The 25413-nt window shown below is 33.5% G+C and overlaps 3 protein-coding genes across 3 annotated transcripts; 1 reads left to right on the forward strand and 2 right to left on the reverse strand.

Moving 5' to 3' along the window:
* Nsun5 (Nop2/Sun-like domain containing protein 5) lies at positions 1–4362 on the reverse strand. The gene is made up of 6 exons (XM_089698961.1): positions 4097–4362; positions 3775–4027; positions 2771–3030; positions 1877–1990; positions 1403–1577; positions 1–1054 (listed from the first exon to the last, which is right to left on the reverse strand). Exons 1-6 carry the CDS (start codon positions 4217–4219, stop codon positions 45–47), a joined length of 1935 nt encoding a protein of 644 aa, XP_089555087.1. The 5' UTR covers positions 4220–4362; the 3' UTR covers positions 1–44.
* Positions 4363–5040: 678 nt separating this feature from the next.
* Positions 5041–22704, forward strand: Pi3K92E (phosphatidylinositol 3-kinase 92E). Its single transcript, XM_089698962.1, has 19 exons — positions 5041–5165; positions 5348–5603; positions 6041–6272; positions 6690–6919; positions 10472–10718; positions 11066–11238; positions 11530–11745; positions 13561–13763; positions 14771–14959; positions 15276–15482; positions 16353–16496; positions 16875–16999; positions 17621–17765; positions 18089–18277; positions 18796–18938; positions 19384–19535; positions 20294–20470; positions 20797–20916; positions 21321–22704. The coding sequence occupies exons 2-19, from the start codon at positions 5457–5459 to the stop codon at positions 21441–21443; spliced, it is 3162 nt and encodes a 1053-aa protein (XP_089555088.1). The 5' UTR covers positions 5041–5165; positions 5348–5456; the 3' UTR covers positions 21444–22704.
* On the reverse strand, positions 7494–10080 carry LOC149485700 (leucine-rich repeat-containing protein 23-like). Its single transcript, XM_089698963.1, has 4 exons — positions 9875–10080; positions 8750–9347; positions 8186–8361; positions 7494–7599 (listed from the first exon to the last, which is right to left on the reverse strand). The coding sequence occupies exons 1-4, from the start codon at positions 10078–10080 to the stop codon at positions 7494–7496; spliced, it is 1086 nt and encodes a 361-aa protein (XP_089555089.1).
* Positions 22705–25413: the final 2709 nt, after the last annotated feature.

A 25413-nucleotide genomic window follows, 5' to 3' on the forward strand; every position in this document is an offset into this window, starting at 1 on the left:
AATAGTCAATAAAAATTTATTTAAAAACATACAAAATTCGGTAGCTACTCCTTGCTATGCTTTTTCTTTTTTTTCTTAACTGGTTCAACCTCATCATTCTCCGGAACCTCTTCGAGAGAATGTTTTGACTTTTTTCTCTTTTTTGTTGATGTTTCTGTTTCAACGTCTTTATGAATATCTTCTTGAGTTTGTTCTTGTACAACATTTTCTATCAATTCTTTATGTTTACTTTTTTTCTTCTTCTTTTTGGGTAATTCAGTTTCATCCGAATAAACCTCTGTGCTTATCATTTCATCATTATTCGAATTAATTTCATGATTTTCAGAAACTTCGCTCAAATCTTTTCGTTTTTTCTTCTTCTTCTTCTTATGTTTTACCTTATCTGTTTCAGTATTTACTTCAATACAATCTACTCCATTTTCAGAACTTGCTTCAACTGCTTGGTTCTTACATTTTATATCCTCACTCGATTCATTAACAACGGTGGTTTCTGCTTCTTCTGCTATTGTTATATCTGCTGTATCTTTTTTATGCTTTGATTTTTTCTTCTTTTTCTTTTGATTTTCAGAATTTTCGTCACCATCTTGTTCATTATTTTCCGCTTCTGGTGTTGTTTCATCATTTGTATATTTTTTATTACTTTTCTCTTTTTTCTGAGCAAGTTCTTCATCTACCGCTTCATTGCTTTCTGTATTATCCACTTGTTTAGGATCTCTTTCTAGCACTGCTAAAAAGAATCCCGTAGTTATATCCGATTCAGGTCGTGCATACAAACAGCGCGTTCCCATTTCACCATACATTCCTGAACCAAAATTATTCCATTGTTCCTTCAACAGATCTCTAACATTTAGTACTTTCCATTTAGCGCGAGAAGATTTAACAACATTTGATATAACTCTTTCATTTTCTTCTGGGAATATGGAACATGTACTGTAAACTATTTTTTTGGCTTTCGGAAACGAATTCATGGCGTGTTTTAGGAATTTCTCTTGTAGGGATGTTAGACGAGCGAGTCTAACGTCTTCCACGTAGTTGTGTACTGAGAGTTGCATACCTGTTTTTAAAATGACTTGAATAAATGTATTGTTCTAAAAGTAATAATTAAATTATTGCTATTAATGTGATAAACTATAACGATTAACTACCAATCAAGAGCGTCTAATTAGCTATTACTATTAATGAAGACTAATGAATTAACTTTATAGAATTTAATATACTTACCAATATGTTTTTCTTCATATTATAGTTTTATTCTTGATTAATTTAGCAAGATAATATTTTTTTGTGACAGCTATTCCTAATATCCCAATCCAAATGTTTAAAAGCGAAGCTTTAGAAAATTTTAGGACTTTCTGTTAAAGTACATAATAAATGGAAGATAGAAAATGAATTTAATTATTACCTGATCCAGAACAACTTGGGTCCAAAATAATATATTCTACATCTTCACACTCCCCCTTTTTGATTTCCAATGCATCTCTGTGCATTGTGGTTACGCATTTAGATTCGGTCTTTTCAACAAAATCACAGAGCGTTTGATATCTGTTTTCATTTCTTTCAACGGCATAAACTTTTCCCTGGAAAAAAAAATATTTTTTTACTAAAAAGCATGATTTTGTTAACCTTATTTGAGAATTTATGAAGGCGTGCTCGCGCTTCATTAAACAGAACTCATTGAATTTTTCTATACCTATTTGAACTATAGAACAGTAAATCTGTGTTTTGGTTCAAAATTAATGAATGAATAGATTATGTACCAGCAAATTACAACTACGTAAAAAAAAATACACTGATGATGATGAAATGATAAAAGTGGTTTTCCCTTAGTTTTTTTAATTATTTTGTTCCGAAATCTTTTTTAAAACAATGAATATACCTGATTCCTCATAAAAGCGGCAACTTGTGTGGTTTTCATGCCTGGTGCCGCACACATATCCAAAACTACACTGCCTGGTGGAGGCGCAAGCAATTGCACTGGTAAAGCTGTAGCCTAAAACATAATAGATGTTTATTATATGAAATACTAGCTTTCCGCCCACGGCTTCGCCCGCGTTTTCAAAGAAAAACCTGCGTATCTCCCGTTCCCGTGGGATTTCCGGGATAAAACCTAGCCTATGTATTAATCCAAGTTACCCTCTATATCTATATATATATATATATATAACTCAAAGGTGACTGATATAGTGATCTATCAACGCACAGCCCAAACCACTGGACGTATCGAGCTCAAATTTGGCATGCAGGTAGATGTTAGGACGCAGGCATCCGCTAAGGATTTCCCGAAATTCTTGCGGGAACGAGGAAAAACGGGGATGCACGTACAAAGTCGTGGGCGGAAGCTAGTGTGTACTAAATTTCATTGAAATCGGTCCAGTAGTTTATGCGTGAAAACCATACATACATACATAATTACAAACCTTTCCTCTTTATAATATTAGTATAGATAATTATAGATTATAGGTAAGTTTGTAAATATTTTTTTAAAAGAATAGCACCCAAATAATTAACTTATGACAATCTCACTTATTTTGCTTTTGAGAACATTAAACATATGGAAACTTATAATTTTTTTATTGATTATAATTTATAACAATAGCAATGTCTGTTTTAAAAATTATTTTTCATTAAATAGTGATAGATAACTCAGAGGATATGATGTTTGATCCGGTCATTAAATAATATTAAAAAATGAACATTTTTCAGAGCTTATTTTACTGCATTTTATTTCAGATACATTTAATTGCAATATGGAAAAGAAAGTACAATTTACCTTATCCTGCAGTATAATTTTATTTTCCAAGTACAAATCGTGATCATGGAACTTAGAGCCAGGATGGAACACAAACATTGTTTTCACATGGTAATCTTGTGTGAAATCATATTCCGATAAACCCTGTATCTGTTGCAAGTAATCATTGTATGATCCTGATGTGCATCTGATGAACTTATAGCCCTCATCTTGGAAGGCTCTGATGGCATCTGATGTGGTCAAGAGATTGGTGTTTATCCTTACATAGCGAGGTCTACGAACTGAAAGATTTATAGGAGCTAAATTAGTATGTTTAGAAGGTGTAGTATATGTCAGATGACATGGTATTTAAAAGGAATTTTTGATAATGCTTTGAATAGTTCATAGTGTATATTTTTCAGTGAAGATTAAAGTAATAATCACAGTTTATTGTTCAATTAAGTTATTGTTGCATTGAAAGTTCTAGAAGATATACTTCATTATTGAATTGACAATGTTCTATCTGCAAGGAATATAGAAGAATAAAACAAAGATTATTTTTAAATATTTATTATTGCTAAAGAGTAACAAATACACTAGCAATTTACAAACTTAGCGTAATACTGGACCAACTCTTTGGAATGTTGCATGTTAATCTTGTTTTAAGTTTAATGAACTTTTCTCAGACTCTTTTGTTATTGGCGTCTGATAGGAATGCTGATCAATTTCATTGCCATGCTCGTCATATTCTTTTTCATGATACGCTTTATATGCATATAAGCAAATAATTAAATTTACCACAACAACAGCAGACACTACTGACCAGACGGTCCTTATAAATGGATCAACTGGATAATAATCCGTAAGTATGTGCCGCATTCCAAAGAAAGCGATAAAAGGTAAGGTAAACATAGCAACACTATATAAAAATAAATTCGCCAAAACAAACACCGCTTGCTTTGTCTGTTTCGGAATTAAGGGCCCCGTTTCAGTGCTCTCTGCCATTGTTGATAAGTAGAATTAGATCTGAAAAAAAGAAATATTACCTTCAGATTTAACTTCATCAAGTTGTAGTGGTATTTTCTCGAATTGTTCTTTGTAACTCAGAATAGTTTGCTCGGGTTTGCTGAGCCCAGGCAACTCCTTTTTGCCAAACAACAGTTCTGTAGTTAAAACTCGGGCTAGCCATGGATCTAAGCGCTGTTCTTTTTCTAAAATGCCAGTAGCTTCGAAGAGCTTGTCTATATGAGCAGCATGTTTAATAGTTTCCGTTATAAGCGCATATATAACATTAGTTCTCTGTAATTACGTGTTCTAAGTTAATAAACTTGTATATTTCAGATATTTTAAATAAAAAAGTTTACTTACGAAATGTCGCAGCTTGCTATCGTACAATAAATTTTTTACACCGCCGCCTTCAGTAGCTACTTTCTTTACAATATTTGCAGATATTTTAAAATTTCTTGGTACTCGAACGGAGTGTTCAAACATTTTTTAGTTTAAAAAAAGGTGCATCGCGCTTTCTCAATGATAATCACGAGACAAACTTCAATGTCAAAAAAATAACCTCACCGATTTGAAAATTGAAATCAAATGGTCGTTCAGAAATTGGGTTCGAATCCGAAATCCCACCACACGATGGATTTTTTTTCTATAATAAATTCTCATCTAAGGAGCATTTTTAAATGCTACTTACTTAGGCTACTTCGGCTACTTAATTGAAAGAATACAAAATACTGTAAAGTTTTTATAATAATTATAAACATTGATCATTTGATTCAACGATGATATTTAATAGAAAATAACTGTGGAAAAGAATCACAAGCACCACACGTGAGGGAAGTGATAAAAAAGTGATTTCTTAATTTTAATGATCGAGAGATTATAAACCAAAGAGGAGTAAGTATAATACTAAAGATGCATAAACTATTTTTTAAACGAATTTATTTTCTTAAATATTTAGACTAATATTATAAAGCTGAAGAGTTTGTTTGTTTGAATGCGCTAATCTCAGGAACTAATGGTCCGATTTGAAAAATTATTTTAGTGTTAGATAGCCCATTCATCGAGGAAGGCTATAGGCTATAATATATCATCATGCTGACCAACAGCCAACACTATAATCACCTGTGATAATCACAGAATACATAATAGTAGCTAAACTATAATATAAAATCAAAAATCACATATAAAATAAGTTGATTATTGATAAAATATAACAATTATTAATCTGTAGTACATCTATGGTGATTAATATTCTATACTATGGTAGTTTATACTCTATTATTAAACTATAGTCTATAGTCTATAACTATACTCCTACTTGCACGTAACGAAATCTCTATTTCTTTATTTACTTTATCATCGAAGTGATTATTGGTGATTTTATTAATTAATTTGAATTATTGATTAAACGATGTTCATTTTTCACGTTAAGGTAAACATGGTGCTACAATTATTTTAACTTTTTTTCCGAAAATAATATTGTTTGTGTAATATCATTGACAGTTTCTTTTCGAATGGCGATTTGTCCCCTACTAATCAAAATACCAGGAAATGTTATGATTCAACATCGCGAATTCAATAACAATGACTAATGTATTCCGTATACATTTTCAGTTGGAACCCTAAGGCGCGACTGGCGCCGAGAACGTTTTTCAGTGAAAGTTGTTAAAATGTGTCGAGCACCGTCAATATTTGTGTAATCAGGCAAAGAATAAACCAAACAATGGTTCCTGCGCCGAGTTGCCCATATACGTGGGATTATTGGACGTCCACGCCGTCCGACTACGTAGAGTTGACATGCTTGATGCCGAATTCCATTTACTTGCCTGTAACAGTCAGTTGGGATGCAACTCTCCAAGATGTCAAGGAGGTTAGTGGTTACCCGATGAGACCATGAGTCACGACTCGGTACATATTGATACATTCGTTCCAGACAACTGGGTCAATCTATTGTGTAATGTGTACAAAGATATGTGACTTTTATTTTTTAGAAAGTGGATCACATTGTTTACATCATTGTATCCCCATGCTAGATTGTGATTTATGAGTTTTATTTACATGTCAAGATTTGCACTTCTACTGTTATTACAATTAATTATGTTTTGGCTGAAGGATTTATTGATTTGATATTGATATAAGTTATTAAAAAATGTATTACAAAATGTAAAAGGATGTTTAATATAATAAACATAAAAATAAAGATATATTTTAAGGTCTACAATGTTTATTTCTAATAAATTTTTTAAACTTATTCAAGTAGGGTACATTTTCATGATACAAAAACTAAATATTGAAAACATATTTTAGGAGCTATGGGACATGGCGGGGAAGATGCCCCTCTTTGGGATGCTGCATGAGATGAATGGCTATGTGTTCCAATTCATCAACTCACTGTCAGTTCCCGAAGAGGTTAATGATGAGAACAAGAGAGTGCGGGACATTAGACCTGTGTTTGGGGTGCTAATGATAATAGAAAGGTCTATTGAGAGGCCTGGGGAACACTTGTTGAACACACAAATAAGTCATTTAATTGGAAAAGGTATGAATGTCCATTTATGTATATATGTATATGTTAATGTTTGTGAGGATTATGTTTATTTTGGTTACATTTATGTTCTGCTGGTGTTATTTTTAATTTTTTCATGATTAGCTTTCTATTTTAATATTTGCACACCCAATCGATGGGTAGAAAGTATTAGCCACATAATATTGTACATAAAACATCTATAATTTGTAACTACATTCTTGCAAATAAATATAATTTGAATTTGATTCCGATGGCTTATATTTTTATAATAAATACAACAATGTTTTAAGATAAGCATTACTTCAATAGGAATTGGACTTTGATTGTAATTCTTGGTGTTATACTTTGTATTTTATCTACTTTAAAATTCTTATAATCAGCTATTGAATTATGGTGATATCTGCAATAATATTTTCTATCCCATTCCAGGTTTAAATGAATTTGATAGTTTAAGAAGTTCGGAAGTAAATGACTTTCGTATGAGAATGCGATGTTTGGCTGAAGAGAGTCTACTCAAAAGAGCTCAAAGTACAAGATTAGAGAGACTAAGATACCACTGCCCACCGAGACTGGCCGACAGTTCTTCCGTACCTGCTACACTTAATAGCCATTTAAATAATAATTGCTTTATACTTGTTACTAAGGTTGCCAATACAGAGGTGAGTTATGGTTGTGTTTTTTAATTTTATTATAGTACACACAAAAGTGCATTAGTTGTATTCAAACTCATTATTTTTTCCTGTCGATGAAAAAGTATTATACCTATTTTATATTATCAACAATGTTAATATTAAATAACTATGTTGCTAAAAAGAAAAATAAAAGAAATATAATTTTAGGTTAAACATTATGTTTTCAAATCTAGAAAAAGTATATTTACATCTTACAATCTTTTTACTGGTCGAGGTTAATCTGATAAAATATTTTTAATGGAAAATCTAATATATATTATAAAGGCGAAAGTTTGTAAGGATGTATGGATGTATGGATGTTTGTTACTCTTTCACGTAAAAACTACTGAACATATAGAGGGTAACTTGGATTAACACATAGGATAGTTTTTATCCCGGAAATCCCACGGGAACGGGAACTATGCGGGTATTCCTTTGCAAACGCGGGCGAAGCCGCGGGCAGAAATCTAGTAAATAATAAATTCAATTATTAATTGTATTTGATCTGACAAAATAAAACAGAAAAGCTTATATTGAATTAAATTAATGAACAGAATGCTTGTTAGTTTTCGTCATTTGACTCCAGTTCATTGTGCTCATCTTCTATTTCTTCTTCATCATTCTCGCCTTCTTCTATCCACTGTTTGATCAGGTCATTGGCTTCAGTTCTGAAATAAAGTAAAAATTTACATTTTGAGAGAAAATATTAAAATAATGAATACACATAATACTGTTATTTTGTATCTAATAACTGATCAAATGAATGAACTATGATCATAATTTTGATTTAAATAATAAGAACTTATTTAACATTAAGAAACTGCTTAAGAACTTGCTCCATAAAAACCAATAATAAGTAGTGAAAATTATGTTTTACTAGCTTTTCGCTTGCTTTGTCATAAACCTAATAAATTGTATACCAAAATCTTCCTCTTGAATCTCTCTATTTATTAAAAAAAAAAACTGCACCAATATCCATTGCATAGTTAGATTGAAGCATACATAGGGACAGAGAAAGCGACTTTGTTTTATACTACATAGTGATTAATCCATACTAATATTATAAATGCGAAAGTAACTCTGCCTGTCTGTCTTTTACTCAATCACGCCTAAACTACTGAACCAATTTGCATGAAATTTGGTATGGAGATATTTTGATACCCGAGAAAGGACATAGGCTACCTTTTATTGCGAAATATGTACCACGGGCGAAGCCGGGGCGGACCTCTAGTATAAACATAGATTAATGTTAACCTTTCTTCAGGAGTTATGACTCCTTTATTCAGTCGTTTAAGTCTCGGCAACGAAGCAAGCACTTCCACTCTCTGTTCAGGGTTCTCTTCCTCATCAGCTACTTCGGCGTCTTCTTCACCTGTGCCTCCCATGTATGGACACCCCTTTATAATTAATGTTTCTAGTGCAGGCAGAACCTAATGATAAAAAAACATAAGATTTTATGAAAAAATATTAAGTCAAATAATAACAAAGAACATTATAAAGCTGAAGAGTTTGATTGTTTGAATGCGCTATTCTCAAGAACTACTCGTCCGATTTGAAAAATTCTTTCAGTGTTAAATAATACATTAACTATGGAGGAAAGCTGTAGGCCTATAGGCTATATATCATAACGCTAAGACCAATAGGAGCAGGTAACAAACAACAATGCAGGTAAAACCGCGGTGCACAGTTAGTAAAATTAATAAAAAAGACTACATTATTGAAAATACTGAATGCTACATCTATAAGTAGTATTATTCAATAATTTTTGAAACTAATTCTTAATTATTATAAACAAATCAGCTTGTTTGAAAAACATACCCTTAACTTTTTGATTTGTTTCAATGTGGCGACTTTGGTATTCCTCAAGTTGAGATACTGCAGTTTTTTATGAACTGGGTCAAAGCCATTGAGCAATTTAATAGGATTATTTCTTACATGAAGAATTCTTAAGTTTGGAAGTTTTTCTATACCAACAAGACTGGTAATTCTATTACCAGCTAAATAGAGACTGTCCAAGTTAGGAAAATCTATATCAGAGATATCATGTATGGAATTATATCGGAAGTCGAGGCATTTTAGATTAGGCATTCGGTTTTCGAAATATATATTGAGTATTTTATTATAGCCCACTTCAACTGTGCTCATTTCTGGATGGTACACATCTCGCACAGATGTTATTCTGTTGTTATTGAAAATTATAACTTGTAGATACTTCATCCTTTTTAAATAAGCTGAATTCAAATTGTTCTTATCAGCGTGAATTAATAATAAGAAAGGTAGTTCGGATAAAACTTGTAAGCTTTCAGAAGTCAAATTGTTGTTGGATACATCAATGTATTGTAGATGATGGAATGATTTTAAAGCTGAAATCTCTGTTAAATTCATGTTTGTGCAAGTTGCCTTTAAATATGTGTACCTGAAATGAAAAGTCATTTTGGAATTGAATAAATTAAAATGATAGTCATGTTATTTAAATGAAAATAAATAAAACTGATTAAAAAAAACCGAATGCTCGTCATGCAGTGCATTCGTATTATATTTTCGGAGTTTCTCAATACGTAACGTATCTTCTTATCTATCAGAAATGCTAGTTATTTATCGCATATCGTTCGATTAAACTAGCTATAAGGTAAACCGGTCATTTCCCATGTGTAAAAATGGAAAAGATGGGCGACAGAAATTGCCTTGAACGGCTTTGGCGAGAGCCCAAAAAGCTTTTGTTCCAGAAGGAAGGTGGGCTAGTTTATCGCCTAGTTTGGCAATATTAAGGAGGGAGGAGGGAGGATTATGTATTAATAACTCAGGCCCCGGAATCACAGACACAATAGAAAATCTATTGTGTCGTGGACCGATCGGGCCGTTCGGGGCTCAATGGGTTAAGGAGTTACACCTTGTAATTATTAAAAACAACACATTTCCGTCAAGAGTTTAAAATATACCTACCCATCGCCAGCTGCAGTCTTCCCAAGCACACTCAATCGAATGCTTATCTCAGATCGACTGAGCACACGCTCCGGCGCTCGTATTATTGGCTCTTCATCAGGAACCGCTTCTTCACCAACATGCTCATGATATGTTTGTTCCTCTGGAACTATTTCAATTTCTTCTTCATTGTCATCTCTTTGTAAATTGAAATGCGATTTTAACATTGTTATTTTTTGTAGTGACAATGTCGAGACTGACTTTGAGTTTGTTAAAACTTGACAATGTTTTATTTTTTTTGATTGTGTTGCAAAAATTGTGTTTGTGGTTATTATTTATTATAAGCTGATAATAAATACTTGCAAATCTTTTTTTTTTTACGAATGATTTGTCTTTCATATAAACAGTATTATTAACAAAATTTTATCTCATATGTATGAAATATTGTTAATAAAAAGAGATTTAACTGTCGCTATAAATAAATCTAACAAATCAAAATTTTATCCAAACCGTATGGACCTTAAGATTTTTTATTCAACCTGCTTTGAACAGAACCCTTTCGTTTTCGAACTTTCGTTTTTAATCATGAACTTAACTAACTCCACTAATTCTTTCCAGATCTCATTCACCTCGAACGTGTCAGTGAACCTCACCCCCCAACAGCACGTAGACACGATATTCCGTAAAAAAGCGAATTCGCTCAACATGCGCGGCGAACAACCGCGCAACTACGTGCTCAAAGTGTGCGGGCGTGAGGAGTACTTGCTTGGGGACTATCCGCTCATACAGTTCCTGTATATACAAGAGATGCTAGCTAAGGATGGCGTGCCGCAGGTCATGACCGTCAGTATGGATAAGATTACGTGTACGTATGGTTGTTGTTTAATTAAGTTTGATTTTAACCGACTTTTCCGAAATGGGGGGGGGGGGGGGGGAATGCTCAATGAATTTGTACGTGTACTTGCCTTTCTTTATTTTCAATTCAACATTAATAATAAAATAACTACGTAGGACAAAAACATCAATAAAAATATACTTTCAGTATTAAAATTTAAACTTTTTATTGAACGACCGGGTTTCGATACATTTAGTGTATTGTGTGTTTCTCTAAAAAAAATCTTAAGTATTTCAGTATTGCTGATTTGGCATATTTTATTTCTCTACAAATATACTGCATATTTTTTTTAATACTAAGGCATTTATTTGCAATAGGCTGTGATATGCAATACTATGCTTTACCGGAGCGAAGACGATTAACATCTGAACAGTCAAATACAATACGTAAGAAGAAAAATCACGAATCCTCATGGAAAATTGATAGGAATTATTCTTGTATGGTACAGACTGTTGGCGGGCTTAACGTCGATCCTGGACGACTTGTTGAGGTAAAAATGTTTTTTTAAACGCTAATGTAATACTAGCTAACCGCCCGCGACTTCGCCCGCTTTGTCTAAAACATAATAAATTATATACTAAAACCTTCCTCTTGAATAATTTAAACATGATTGATTTTGCTCAAACTGAAATGAAAATGAATAGAATCATGTATTTGATTTAATTAAAGTAATCTTTGTGAATTAAAATATTACCGAAATGATATATTTCTTATTTCTGATTGAAATGCCGAAATAAAAAGATCAAGTCAGATTTTAATAAAATTGTTTTGATATTTCTAGGTTGTCTGCCAAGCTGGTATATATCACGGTGGTAAATCTCTATGCGAACCCCAAAAGACGAAAGTCGCCGTTGTATCGAAAGAGGGGGAGGCTCAATGGGATGAAGAATTACAGTTTCCGATCAAAGTGTGCAATGTACCCCGCATGGCTAGGCTCTGTTTTGTTATCTATGAAATATCCAAGGCTAAGAATAAACGGAGAGGAAAGGATAATAAGGTAAGTGCTTTTGACGTGATAACGTCTTCTAATTCGATAGAGCCGGTTGCACGCACGAAAAAACATGACTCATGCGGCGTTACCTCGCTCTGAGGCGTTCCATGTAAGGCTTGAAGTGCAAGCGAGAGCGCGGAACGAGCGACAAAGAAGCACAATCGGCCGTTGTCACGTTCAACTATCGTTTTACAGACAGTAAACCGACTTTACAGACAACCAATTTTTTTATTTATTTTACAATTAGTAGATGCGAATTTTTTTGTAATGATGATTTCAAAGTATTTCTTATTTATTCTACAAAAATATTTAATAAGATTAAATTTATTAAAAATTGTAAAATGATGAAATGAAACTTAACCAATTTACACATACTATATTTGTACAGTACTCCCAAACTGATAATGCGCATAGAAAAATTCGCCACTGTTCGGCAACTGTCATATTCCCCGAGCCTCCGAAGACGATATGTATATAGAGTGGTTAAATGTATTTTCTTCATGCATAGTTTATTAGAATTATGAGTTTTATTGTGATTTTATGGTAAAAGAGATAAGTAACGAAATATATGTTTAAAGTGGTATGGTAAAAGAGATAAGTACGAAATTATGTTTCGATAATTCAATGTAAGTTAATAGCGAGGATAAGCCACACTATTGCGAATATAATATTTGTTGTATTGATTTACTTGGAAAATTCTATACTTAGAACTACATATTAAAGTTTCTTACTGAAGCTGGCGTAAGATGGATGTATGGAAGGTTAAAATAAGAAAAAGTTTATATTTAAAATGATTTTCAAACACTGGTTTACATTTAAATTGTGAAATCTAATCATTAGAATCTCAGTCCAAAGGATTTACAGAATCAGGGATTATCTCTATTTCTGATATCGTAGAATGATCAGAACTTTCATTATGTTCCTATTAATTTTCACTTTCCCCACTACTATCTGCTACCTGTGTGAATAATCATTTTACCGGAAAATTCAACTTTGAAACAAAACTAAGAAGGGTATGTAACAGCAGCTCTATATAATTCAATATATAAAGACGACTAACGGTCACCTATCGCCCGTATTGTTTTCGATTGTGTATGACTCTGAATTGACTCCTATTTCTTTCGAACAAGATGCAAGTGCATTGTTTAGGGCACTTACGATTCAATGATTCGGGGTGATTCGGGTGTTTCTGGAAATACGATAATTAGCGAAGAACTGGCATGCGCATTATTAATTTTGGAGTACTGTATATAGTATTTTAATCATTGATAAATTCAGTTATTATCTCAGGAGCGAAAAAAAATTATATTATTTTTGGAATTTTGTTTGGTCGTGTTGTAAAAGTTTTACATATTCAAAATGTGGATGCATTGATGTAGTTCAACTATAACCGCAAACATATTTTTTTAATCCATTATTCCTTATCTATACTAATATTATAAAGCTGAAGAGTTTGTTTGTTTGTTTGAACGCGCTAATCTCAAGCACTACTGCAGCCCTAGTCAAGTGGCTTTCTGTTAGCGTAGCGTTCAATAGAATAGACTACGAATGTATGAGATTGACGTAGGCTGTAGATAAACGTAGCTACAGGTTACGTCAATCTCATACATTCGTAGTCTATTCTATTGAACGCTACGCTAACAGAAAGCCACTTGACTAGGGGGGCTGGTCCGATTTGAAAAATTCTTTCGTTGTTAGATAGCCCAATTATCGAGGAAGGCTATAGGCTATATATATCATCACGCTAAGACCAACGGGAGCGGAGCAATGCGCGTGAAACCGCAGAGCACAGCTAGGTATCTAATCACATATTGCTTTCAGGACGCAATAAACCGCCTAGCATGGGTGAACACAATGGTGTTCGACTACAAGGAGCAGCTCCGCACGGACGCGGTGACACTGTTCATGTGGACGCACGTGGCGGACGAGACGCAGGGCGACGACGTGCTGCTGCACCCGCTGGGCACCGTGCTGTCCAACCCCAACACGGACTCGTGTGCCGCGCTGCAAGTCAGGTTCTCCAAGTGAGTAGACCAGCTAGTCACGTGCTGTCCAACCCCAACACGGACTCGTGTGCCGCGCTGCAAGTCAGGTTCTCCAAGTGAGTAGACCAGCTAGTCACGTGCTGTCCAACCCCAACACGGACTCGTGTGCCGCGCTGCAAGTCAGGTTCTCCAAGTGAGTAGACCGGCTAGTCACGTGCTGTCCAACCCCAACACGGACTCGTGTGCCGCGCTGCAAGTCAGGTTCTCCAAGTGAGTAGACCGGCTAGTCACGAAGCATAGGAAAGAAAATAAATAATTTCTTTATTGCCAAAAAAAAACAGCCAAACACATTATACAATTTATCTTACAATTAGGCAAACGGATACAGCCTCAGCAAAATGCTGCACAAAAGCAGCGCTGATTTTCAGGCTGTACAGATAAGATACTGATTTTGCTATAGGTAGACTTTAATAGGGTGGAAATCTTGCATTGACTTGGTAGACCAGATACGTACGAAGCATTGACTTTTGAAGGGAAACTTCATTAAGAGAGTAAAATTTCAAGGTCGTGTCATGACAAACCGTCACGTCATGGCAATACCGTCACGTCATGGATTAACCCATTGACCACCGAGCGCTATTGTGTCTGTGATTCCGGGGACTGATGGAATAAGGCGACGTTTTTGTTATTTTTTAATCTTGTCATAGAAGTTTCACTTCTGACACGTTCGGCACATCCGCTCTTTTTTTGTTGGGAAATCTTGCATAGATGCCTGCAGCCCCCGGTTAAGGAGCCGTGGGTTATGCCGGAATCTTACCGACTAAAACCCCACTGTGTTCCGACGAGCCGCTTTAATGTATGACATACAAAGCAGCGTTATACCCATGAAATCTCTGAATTGTAATAAGTGTTCGGAGCCGTCATACACTCTTGCAATAGGAAAATCTTGCTGAAATTCTGATCCTGTGTTATTATGAAGTATAGAGATAACCTCAATGATCAGTACCATTGTGATATTATGTTCTCAATATCCTATTTATTTCTAGTTACGACTGTCAACATCCAATCCTATTTCCGAAACAAGAGGCAATAAGATCGTACGCTGATCAATTAGAAAATGGTTCGTTAGAAATGGCGCGATTAACAGATGATTTTGAGAAACTTAGAACGACAGCTGAAAAGGATCCTATGTATGAAATGCACGAACAAGACAAGAAAGATATTTGGGCTGCCAGGTATGTGTATTCATATATTTAAAAAAATATATATTTTGTAGAGTAAATTTTTTGAGATTTTTGCAATACAGGAATTGCAAATATTTTTGTATTAAAATGAACAATTAAAATTATTGGCAATTTCACAGACGGGTAGAATTCAATTTCTATTTTCTAGTAAAAATCTTAATTTTATTGTTATATGTAGTTAAACAGTGAATATTTGAGTTAGAGTACCAAAAAGCAACCTTTTTCGCGCTTTAATTATAACTTTATTCATTTGAGCATTCATAATTTTCTTTAATTTCCCCTACCATAACTATTTTTCTACTTCCAGAGAATATTTTCAAACGCAAGCACCAGAACTATTACCCAAGCTCCTCTCATGTGTCGAATGGACAGAAAAGGCAGAAGTGGCCCGAGTGGCCAAAATGCTGTCAAATTGGCCCATGTTAAGAGTGGAGTCTGCGTTAGAGTTGCTCGACTATGCGTATGCGGACGCGGCTGTTAGGAGCTTCGCGGTGGAATGTTTGGCTAAGATTAGGTAAAGTGGTCATTTATTTGGTAAATAAGAGGTTGTATGTTATCAGTATGTCTAGATAAATGTATTATTTTGATACCTAGAACGTAATACCTGGAATGAACACTCGCTTAGTTGTCGGTTACATTTAGAGTCGGTAGTTGTATAGTTGTGGAGAACTAACTTTAATTTAACATTTAATTTTTATAGATATTGTACTATGTATGTAAAAATCTTGTCAAAATGGAAATAAAATTATTTTCATACAAAATTGGATAAATATTGCCATACTAAAGTTTTTCATGAAGAAAACCTTTATTATTTTCTTAATTTTTGAAAATTTTATCTTACATATTATGCGTGAACGACTTAACTTTGGTAAATTTTGACATATAACCTCCAATGAATATAATATTAAAAGCTAGTTACTCTGATTAATCAATTTGCTAGTATAGATTGTCTAATCTAAAAATGAACGCCCCTCCACTGTGTTTACGCTCACATTCAAAGTACGTGTATAGACGCAATACACACAAATTGGTCTGCCTCATTGGTCGTTCAGTCCTCCAGTCCCGTCCATGCCCGAACGACAGGACCAGTTGGCCAACTAGTGCATAAATGACGCGATGCACGACAGAACGGACGTGTCATTCCGTACATAGCGCGCTCTCCCCGCCATACAATGCTAGGCACCTGAACTGATCGCCCGATTAGTTGACAAATCAGTGCGCGAGTGTCAAAGTTTGCAGTAGAATCGACGCGCGCACACATATAAAGTGGTTCAATAATTATTTGTCCTCACACATTGCAACAATTAAGTTTAGTGGAGGGGCGTTCATTTTTAGATTAGACAATCTCTAACTACCTTTACTAAATAAAATGTGTTTGTTACAGTGACGAAGACTTATTATTATATTTATTACAATTAGTGCAAGCGTTAAAACACGAATCGTACCTGACGTGTGATCTCGCCCGGTTTCTCCTCGAGAGGGCTTTCAAAAACATGACTATTGGACACTACCTCTTTTGGCATTTACGGTGAGTTATTTTATTTATCTGTTATATTATATTTTATTTGTTATTGTTATTTAATGTAGTATCTTCGAGGAAAAAGCTTAAAACAATCTTACAAAAATGTGAACGGCTTGAGAAGCGTCGCTGGACGTCTTCATTGAAAGAAAAGCTTTCAATTTAATTTTTCACAGTTGTATTTCTTATGTTTACAATTGACTTTATCCTGATTTAAAATTTCCTTTAACTACTATAATATTTCCTGACCTTTCTAAAAATGTTTTATGCTTTTTTTATTATTATGACTAATAATTCTATGTTTTTTTTAGCAAAGTTCTCTTGTCTTCTTTATTATTTTTTATTCTTGGCGCCATAACTTACACATAGCATATAATTTTTCCTCAGCTCGGAGATGCACGTGCCGTCAGTGTGCGTGCGGTTCGGTCTCGTGCTGGAGGCGTACTGCCGCGGCTGCCAGGACCACATCAACACGCTCATGCGGCAGATCACGTGCTTGGATAAGCTCAAGTGTTGGTTTTTTTGTTAAAGTTTTTGAAGTGAAAACTTCTTTAGCGGCGTTGAGCACTTCTTCATCATTCGCATCAGGACACGTGACCTAATCGAAAAAGCGTAAGACGGATACCATTCCAAAATATCAAACATGCTTAACGTTAATAATCAAGTTTTCACTTCTGCCGGCACTCCCGGAGTGCAACCCATCTTTTTTTTATATGAAATGGTTTTAGGACAGCTCAAATCAATCATAAAGACAGTTTGTTACGACTTCCAGAATAAAGAAGAAATGTGTTTCTCGAAATCGGTTTATAATTTTAAAAGATTTTATGTCTAAATCTCTAAAACTTAAAATAAGTCTTTGTATAGTTATTTGAATCGAATTTATAACGATAAATTCGATTCAAATAACTATCGAAACGTCGAGAACATTTATTATGAGGCTTTAAAACAATATCTTGACTTGTAAATGTCGAGAATACAAAAATGCAAATTATACTATCTGCTAGATGTTGGGTGTTAAAGTTAGATAAAAATTTTGGGTGTGTTTTTGCACATGTCAAAACTATGTATATAATATATATGTATATATTGTTATTATTTCTAAATAATTTAATTAAATAAAATATCGCACACAGGGGCGAGTCAATGCATCCGCAAAAAGAAGGAGATATCGAAAGCTCGAGCGGCGCTCAACCAACATTTACAAGAACCGCATTGTATGGAGACGCTCTGTGATTTTGTGTCTCCGTTAACTCCTAGTCTTGTTTGTAAGCGGATTAAGTGAGTAGTTTTTTATTATCTGTGTTTTAATAGGGATACAATAAAAAATAATTTCATAAAATGTTGTAATTTTTTAGATAAACCATTAAATGATAAAATAAAATGTTTGTCAGTTCGACAAGACGCAAGTTAAAATTTAAATAGAAAAAGAAAATAAGCTAGCTATGATATGAATTTAGTGGCATGAAATTAGACTACAATTTGGACATATGCCTATTCCATATATTATTATATCAAAGTCAATTCTGATATATTTTTCCAATTAAAATTGTAATCAATTAAAAGGTACTGCAAAGCCTCCTAATAACTAAATTTGATTATAGGCCAGATCGATGTACGGTAAAGGACAGTAAAATGCGGCCACTTTTACTCGAGTTTGAGAATTTGGACCCTACCGGTACGGACATAAGGATCATATTGAAGATCGGCGATGATCTCCGACAGGATATGTTCACGTTACAGATGCTCAGGATCATGGATAGGATATGGAAGAACGCGGGTTATGATTTTAGGTGAGCGTTTTATTTAAATTTATAAATATAAATGTGGTATTTATTATACACAGGTACTATAAAACAGACCAAAATAGCAAATAAGGTCTATAAGAAAGTATTTTTCGATTCTTTATTAGTACTTATGGAACATCACTGTGTCATGTTATGTTTTATAAATATAAACTTTCAAAAGGTCGTTAAAAATGTCTGATTTATAAAACATTCATTGAAATTATCACCTTATTTTGTGGCAGTAATGTTCTAACTTTATTATATTGCATACTTAGAGACTATGTCCAATACAAACAAGGGCAGAGTTTTGCTTAGGACTATTTTCGTACGTGATTGTGTATCTATTTGTTTATTGAAAGTCAATACCTTACATTTAACTGTATAATTTAACAACCAACACTAATAATATTACGAAACACATCATTTATATTCCTTATCAGCTCAATAATTTATTTATTTTTCTTCAGATACAAAATGTATTATTAATATCCCTGATTAGCTCAATAATTATTTTATTTCCACAGATTGAACCCATACAACTGCATATCCATGGAATACGCGGTGGGCATGATCGAAGTGGTCGACGAGGCTGAAACGGTAGCGAATATACAGAAGCAAAGCGCGCTGTTCAATGCCGCATCCACGATTTCTAAGGCGAATCTGTTCCGTGAGTTTGTAGTGACTCCTTGTTATGAGCTACTAGTTATTAGCCGCGGCTTCACCCATGTTAAAAGGAAATAAACAGTTGAATCACTCTTTATCCATAAAACCTATTAGAATTTATGGATTAAGAGTGATTCAAATACGCATCATTATTAACTTTTTTTTTATTAATACTAAACTAGCTTTCTACACGCGGCTTCGCTTGTGTAATTATCTAAATTTTTCATGGGAATGCAACCCATTAAATTGGTGAAAAGTAGCCTATAATCATTATCTAGTCTTCAGTCTCCAGATACAGAAATCTTACCATAAAAATCGCCCCATTGCTACGTGAGACATAGACAAAGTGTAATTTATGAACTTTTATTGTTTCATTAACTGTATCATTCTCTAATGTCAACATATAATAATAATTATATTCATTAGTAATATTTATTTGTCTTCAACAGAATGGCTTCGCAAACAGAACCAAAGTGAAAGCGCACTAAACAAAGCGGTAGAAGAATTCACAATGAGTTGTGCGGGCTACTGCGTGGCGACTTACGTGCTCGGTATTGCGGATCGACATCCAGATAATATTATGGTTAAAAAGACTGGTCAGGTAAGTGTTTGTGCACTTAATTTGTGTAAAATAGGGTTACTTTCTGTATAAATAGTAAGGAATATGTACCATTGTACCATTAGATTGTTTTTTATTCATTTGGGCTAATGTTTCATTACTTAACTGTACACTTTCTTTAACTTGACTTAATTCGCATACTGATATATCACATAGACATATTTTGTTGTAATGTTTGTTTACTTATGGACAAGTACATGACGTCACAAAGACAAGTGCGACGCAACGCTGCACACAAACGTTTGCGTTTGCGTCAATATTTAATTTGAATTTTTAAAGCCAATCTTTATAAGGCCAATTAAATTGTTTTTAAAATCTTGTCATAGATCTGCTTCGCCCGCGTTTTCAAAGAAAAACCCGTTCCCGTAGGATTTCCGGGATAAAACCTATCCTATGTCCTTTCTCGAGTATCAAAATATCTCTATACCAAATTTCATGCAAATTGGTTCAGTAGTTAAGGCGTGATTGAGTAACAGACAGACAGACAGAGTTACTTTCGCATTTATAATATTAGTATGGATAAATCTCGTGTCACAATGTTTGTCCTCAATGGACTCCTAAACCACTTAACCGAATATAATAAAATTCGCACACCATGTGCAGTTCGATCCAACTTGAGAGATAGGATAGTTTAAACATGTAGGTACCACGGGCGAAGCTGGGGCGGACCCTAGCGGTCCTAGCGAGCTATATTATATTATCATAATCTATCAAAAATACTAATTTATCCCTCTTTACAGTTATTCCACATAGACTTCGGCCATTTCCTCGGCCACTTTAAGCAGAAATACGGCTTCAAGCGGGAACGCGTGCCGTTCGTACTAACGCACGATTTTATCCACGTGATCAATAAGGGACAAAGGGGAGGGGTGGGGGAACAATTGGACTTCAAGATATTCAAAGAGCTGTGTGAGACTGTGAGTATGGTAGATGGTATCTATGTAATGGCTAAATAATGTGTTCTTTTTTGTGAAAATAGCAAAAAATTTGGTTAAAATTTCATGCGGATGTTGTAAATATTATTGATATTTTTTTTGTGACGTGACGTCAAGTGATTTTTATTTATTATATTTTGTTACTTTTTTTGGGTGATGAATTTCTACTAAAAACGTACTTAGAAATATTTTTTTAAAGAAAATCATCTTATAAAATAAATCACAGCTGTGTATTTGTTCAAATTTCAAATAAAAAAAGAGCCGAAAATTAAAATTGCTATGAAATTAATATTTTTCTATTGTTGCAGGCCTTTAAAATACTCAGAAAACACGGTCACCTTATACTGTCGCTGTTTTCTATGATGATCTCAACTGGACTGCCAGAGTTAAGTTCAGAGAAGGACTTGCAATACTTACGAGAGACTTTGGTGAGATACTTCGCTTCTTCTAATTTTCATATACAGTGAATACATCTGTTAATATTGCTGTATTATAAAATACTAGCAGTCCGCCCCGGCTTCACCCGTGGTACATTTTTCTTTTTCTCTCCATAAGAACCTTAAGAAAGGTTCTTAAAAAAGAATTATCGAAATCGGTCAAGCCGTTCACGCGTGATGCCGTGACCAAGGGAAATAGGGATTCATTTTTACATAAAGATAACTGAAGACTATAAAAGTATAAAATTAGATATTAAATGTTTTAGTTATTTCAAATTATGTTATTATTTTTATAACTTATGGTCCCATTATTTCCTTTATGAAATTATAAAGTTAAATTATTTTTATATTTTGCTCAGAAAACAAGCGCATTTAACATTCTAAAAATCACGCAGGTAATGGATCTCTCCGAAGAAAAAGCGATCGAGCATTTCCGTATGAAATTCTTGGAAGCGCAAAAGAATTCATGGACGACGTCTTTCAATTGGGCGTTCCACAACTTTGACAAGAACAACTGACAGTGATCCGTGCGACGGCTGAAAAAACAGCCGTCGAAATATACCCCACAGACATTGTAAAGTGGACTCTAGTGCGTATAGAATAAGGCTCAGTTTAGTGTAACAACTGGCAGTGTGATCATAAAAACAATCGTTATGTATGCCGCAGATATTGAAAAATGAACTCTAGTGCGTATGGAATTAGGTCGGTTTTGTGTATCGATTGAGAGTGATAGTCGAAACACATCCACCAACATTGTAAAATGAACTCTAATGTGTATAGAATAAGGTCCGTTTTGTGTATCGATTGAGCGCGACCGTCGAAATATACTCCGCATACATTGTAAAGTGAACTCTAATGCGTATAGAATTAGGTCAGTTATGTTCACAGCTGATAGTCTGTGCGACGGCTGAATATAGTTGTCGAACTACAGCCCACAGATATTGTAAACTGAACTCTAATGCGTTAAGAATTAAGCTCAGTTTAGTGTATCAATTAACCGTGGTGACGTAGAAAAAACAACGGTCGAAAAACATGCCGCAGAGAATGTAAACTAAACTCTAATGTGTATAGAATAAGGTTCAGTTTATTGAAATAGCAGAGTGATCCGTGCAATGGCTGAAATATAGCCGATATATGCCACAGACACTGTAAACTGAACTCTAAATTGTATAGAATAAAGCTCAGTTTAGTATAACGAGTGTCAGTGATCGTGATGCACGCTGTTTGGCCGGTTCGTTTTGTGCGCTTACAAATTCGAAATTTAAAAATTTGAACTCGATTTTGAATGATTCTAGAACGTTCGAACATTCTATTTCAAAGACGAGTTTGATTCGAATATGATTTGTGCCCGTTTTTCAATATTCAAGTATATCTAAAGAAAAACATGCTATCTCATGTTATTAAACGGGAATGAAAGAGATAGCAATACTATTCAAATTAATTGATGATTGTGAAACGGGTCCGTAGTGTTGTTAAGAGCTTTGGTTTAACAGTAATAAACGATTATTATAAGCTTAATAATATAAAATATTGAGGAAGTTATATAGTAAAGTATATTCGACATTAAACATGCATGCTTCGATGATTTTGTGTAAAGTTACAAAATTATTATTATTCATATTAAAGATACTTTTATATTTAAATCTTTGGCATAACTTAAAATTATTATCTCTAGAAATATTCTTCTATTTTTAATCTCGATGTTAAATTATTGCGAATATCTAAAGTCGAAAATTCGTTAGAAGTAATATATTATAGTGTACTCTGGTTGTTAAATTTATAATAGGCATGACGAAAGATTTTCAAAACCTCTTCCATAATGTGTGTATACGTTTATTAAACAAGAAAAACCCTATATTTCGCTAATATACTTAAATTTAACGAAGATAAAAGCCATTTTTCAAAAAATATTTATTAACTGTGCTAAAACAGCTCACAGGTGTCATGGCGTAGGCGTGACGTCACTCTTACGTAAATACGTAATTATCTGTATGCATAGCGAAGTAAAATTAAACAAATATTTAATTATAAAGTGTTATAGAATCTAATTTCAAAGTTTATAAGTGGTGTGCAGTATTGCAATGTGAATCTACATAAAAATAATACCCAAAAAAAGTGTTAGTAATTGTTTAAAGTGAGAAAATAAAATGAAATGATTGTATAAATTTGACGCAGAGAAACCCGAACCACATATTCGTGAATTCGCAATTATATTTCTGTTCTGAGTCGATAAAGCATACGTGAAAAAATAGAAAATAAATAAAAATGCGTATTCTTAGCATATTCATAACAACAAAATACACCTGCCGCGAAGTTGTTGTGAGTTGTTTACGTAGACGTGACGTCACGCGTGTTTCAGTCAAGATGGCCGACTGCAGAATTTCAATGTTTTATTTTATTGATAATCTCATTAATCTTAATGTTTTTAATATTTCTAAGTCACTATTTTTAATGTATATATTATACATTTTCCCTTAAAAACACTAATTCGAACATTTATGGATACTGTCGTCATGCCTATTATTACTCGATTCTGCAACGGAATACTGTTTAGTTATATTAAAAATAATAAAGTTTTATAACTATATAAATTATAACATTGGGACAAAAACAATTCTATAATGCCTGTATAATATAATGCATTTCCATGATTCTTGAATTAGAAATTATCTAAAAATAACTTCAAATTTCTACCTCAGCTTATTTCCGAATTGGCGATCAATTCGGAAATAAGCTGTCGTAATCGAGTTCTGTAATTGATTAATAGTTATTCACCGCCTCCTTGGTACAGTGGTTAACGCGTGAGCGTAGAACCGAGGGGTCCTGGGTTCGATTCCCGGTGGAGATGAAAAAAAAAATGGTCTGGCAGGACAGAGAAGACTTGTCCCTAAAGAAAATCGATCAGTGAAAGAGATGTATAAAGCATCTGCCCCTTAACACACTTGGGGACACGGGACTTCACTATACTACTCATTTCCGAATATTGTCTCAACGCACTTCACAAATAGCAATATTTATTTTCAGCCACAAAACATTTAGAAGTATCGTTTGGATTAAATTTTGGAAAATAGAACATATTTAAAAACAACAAATGTTTACACTGTTATATGAACTGTGTATAATTAAACATTATTCTGATTGCAGAATACTTATATTTAAAACGTATAAAATATTACATAAATACATTATTATATACTGGAAGGGTAAATAAACATTAAAATATAAACACATACAATATATTTGGGTAGAAACAAGACCGCATGAAATTCTCAATTATTGGTTTTTTTTAAGTGAAAACTTCTTTAGCGGCGTTGAGCACTTTTTCTGTAATGGGTATAAAATCTTAAACTCGCGTCAGGACACGTGACCTGATCGAAAAAGCGTAAGACGGATACCATTCCAAAATATCAAACATGCTCAACGTTAATAATCAAGTTTTCACTTCTGCCGGCACTCCCGGAGTGCAACCCGTCTTTTTTTAATACAATACTAATAGCATGGGTTATTACATAAATAAATTAGTTAAAAATATTTACTAAAATCAATTTCACTCTAAATATAAATCGAAGCAAAATATACAACGTTATTGTAATAATCGTGCCTAAGATGCGAAGCCGTTTAATCGTACTATATCAAACAGACAGACAAACACATTTTTATAATATTCATATAAATTATAAAGATACAATAAATTTTACGCATATAAATATTAAACTATAATATACTAATTAAATAAAAAGATTATCTTTGCGTTTCGTAATTTGATATAGTGCGGTTAAAAGGCGAGGTTTTAAATGACAGTGTCTTAAATCTTCAGGAAATTATTCGTATTATCCTTTAGGTACATATCTAGTATATTAAAGTATAATCGCTAGAACATATTATATATAAGTATTTATATACTTCAATACCCAATATACATATAATATAATAATTGTTAAAATATTGTAATACAGCGCAAGCCGGTATTCTGTGCATATTTTTAGATTGCAATCGTTTTATCTAAGATAGCGTCTACGTTTTAAAGTCAAGGAAATGAAATAAATACGATATTTATTAATAATATTCATGTATCAAGTAACCGTGCATTTATGTAGGAGAAAATACTTTCAAATGTCATGCACGTGTTCGTATGACTGATGTAGCATGTCGCTTTAATTATGACGTCATTAAACGGTTTTATAAAAAAAACATCATATTCGTATAAGTATACATAAAATATATTCTATAAATTTTATGGTACACAATAATAATAAATGGGCATTTGTCCTTAATAATTATTACGATAAATTAACAGCCAAAATGAATTTACGATGTTATATGTATAATTGGCTACTATTTGTTTAAGAATTGAAAGCGGATACTAATAATGACATTTAGAATCAAGGATATTCACAGAACACCGGCTTTTAGCCAAAATCGATGAGTCGAATTATCGTTAGCTAAGCTCTCACAATGCTATTATCCACTTTATAATCATCGTATTAG

This window comes from Colias philodice, chromosome 9, assembly GCF_061535455.1.
Source record: "Colias philodice isolate Cphi_HAF_F1 chromosome 9, ilColPhil1 Martin Lab GWU primary, whole genome shotgun sequence".
NCBI lineage: Eukaryota > Metazoa > Arthropoda > Insecta > Lepidoptera > Pieridae > Colias > Colias philodice.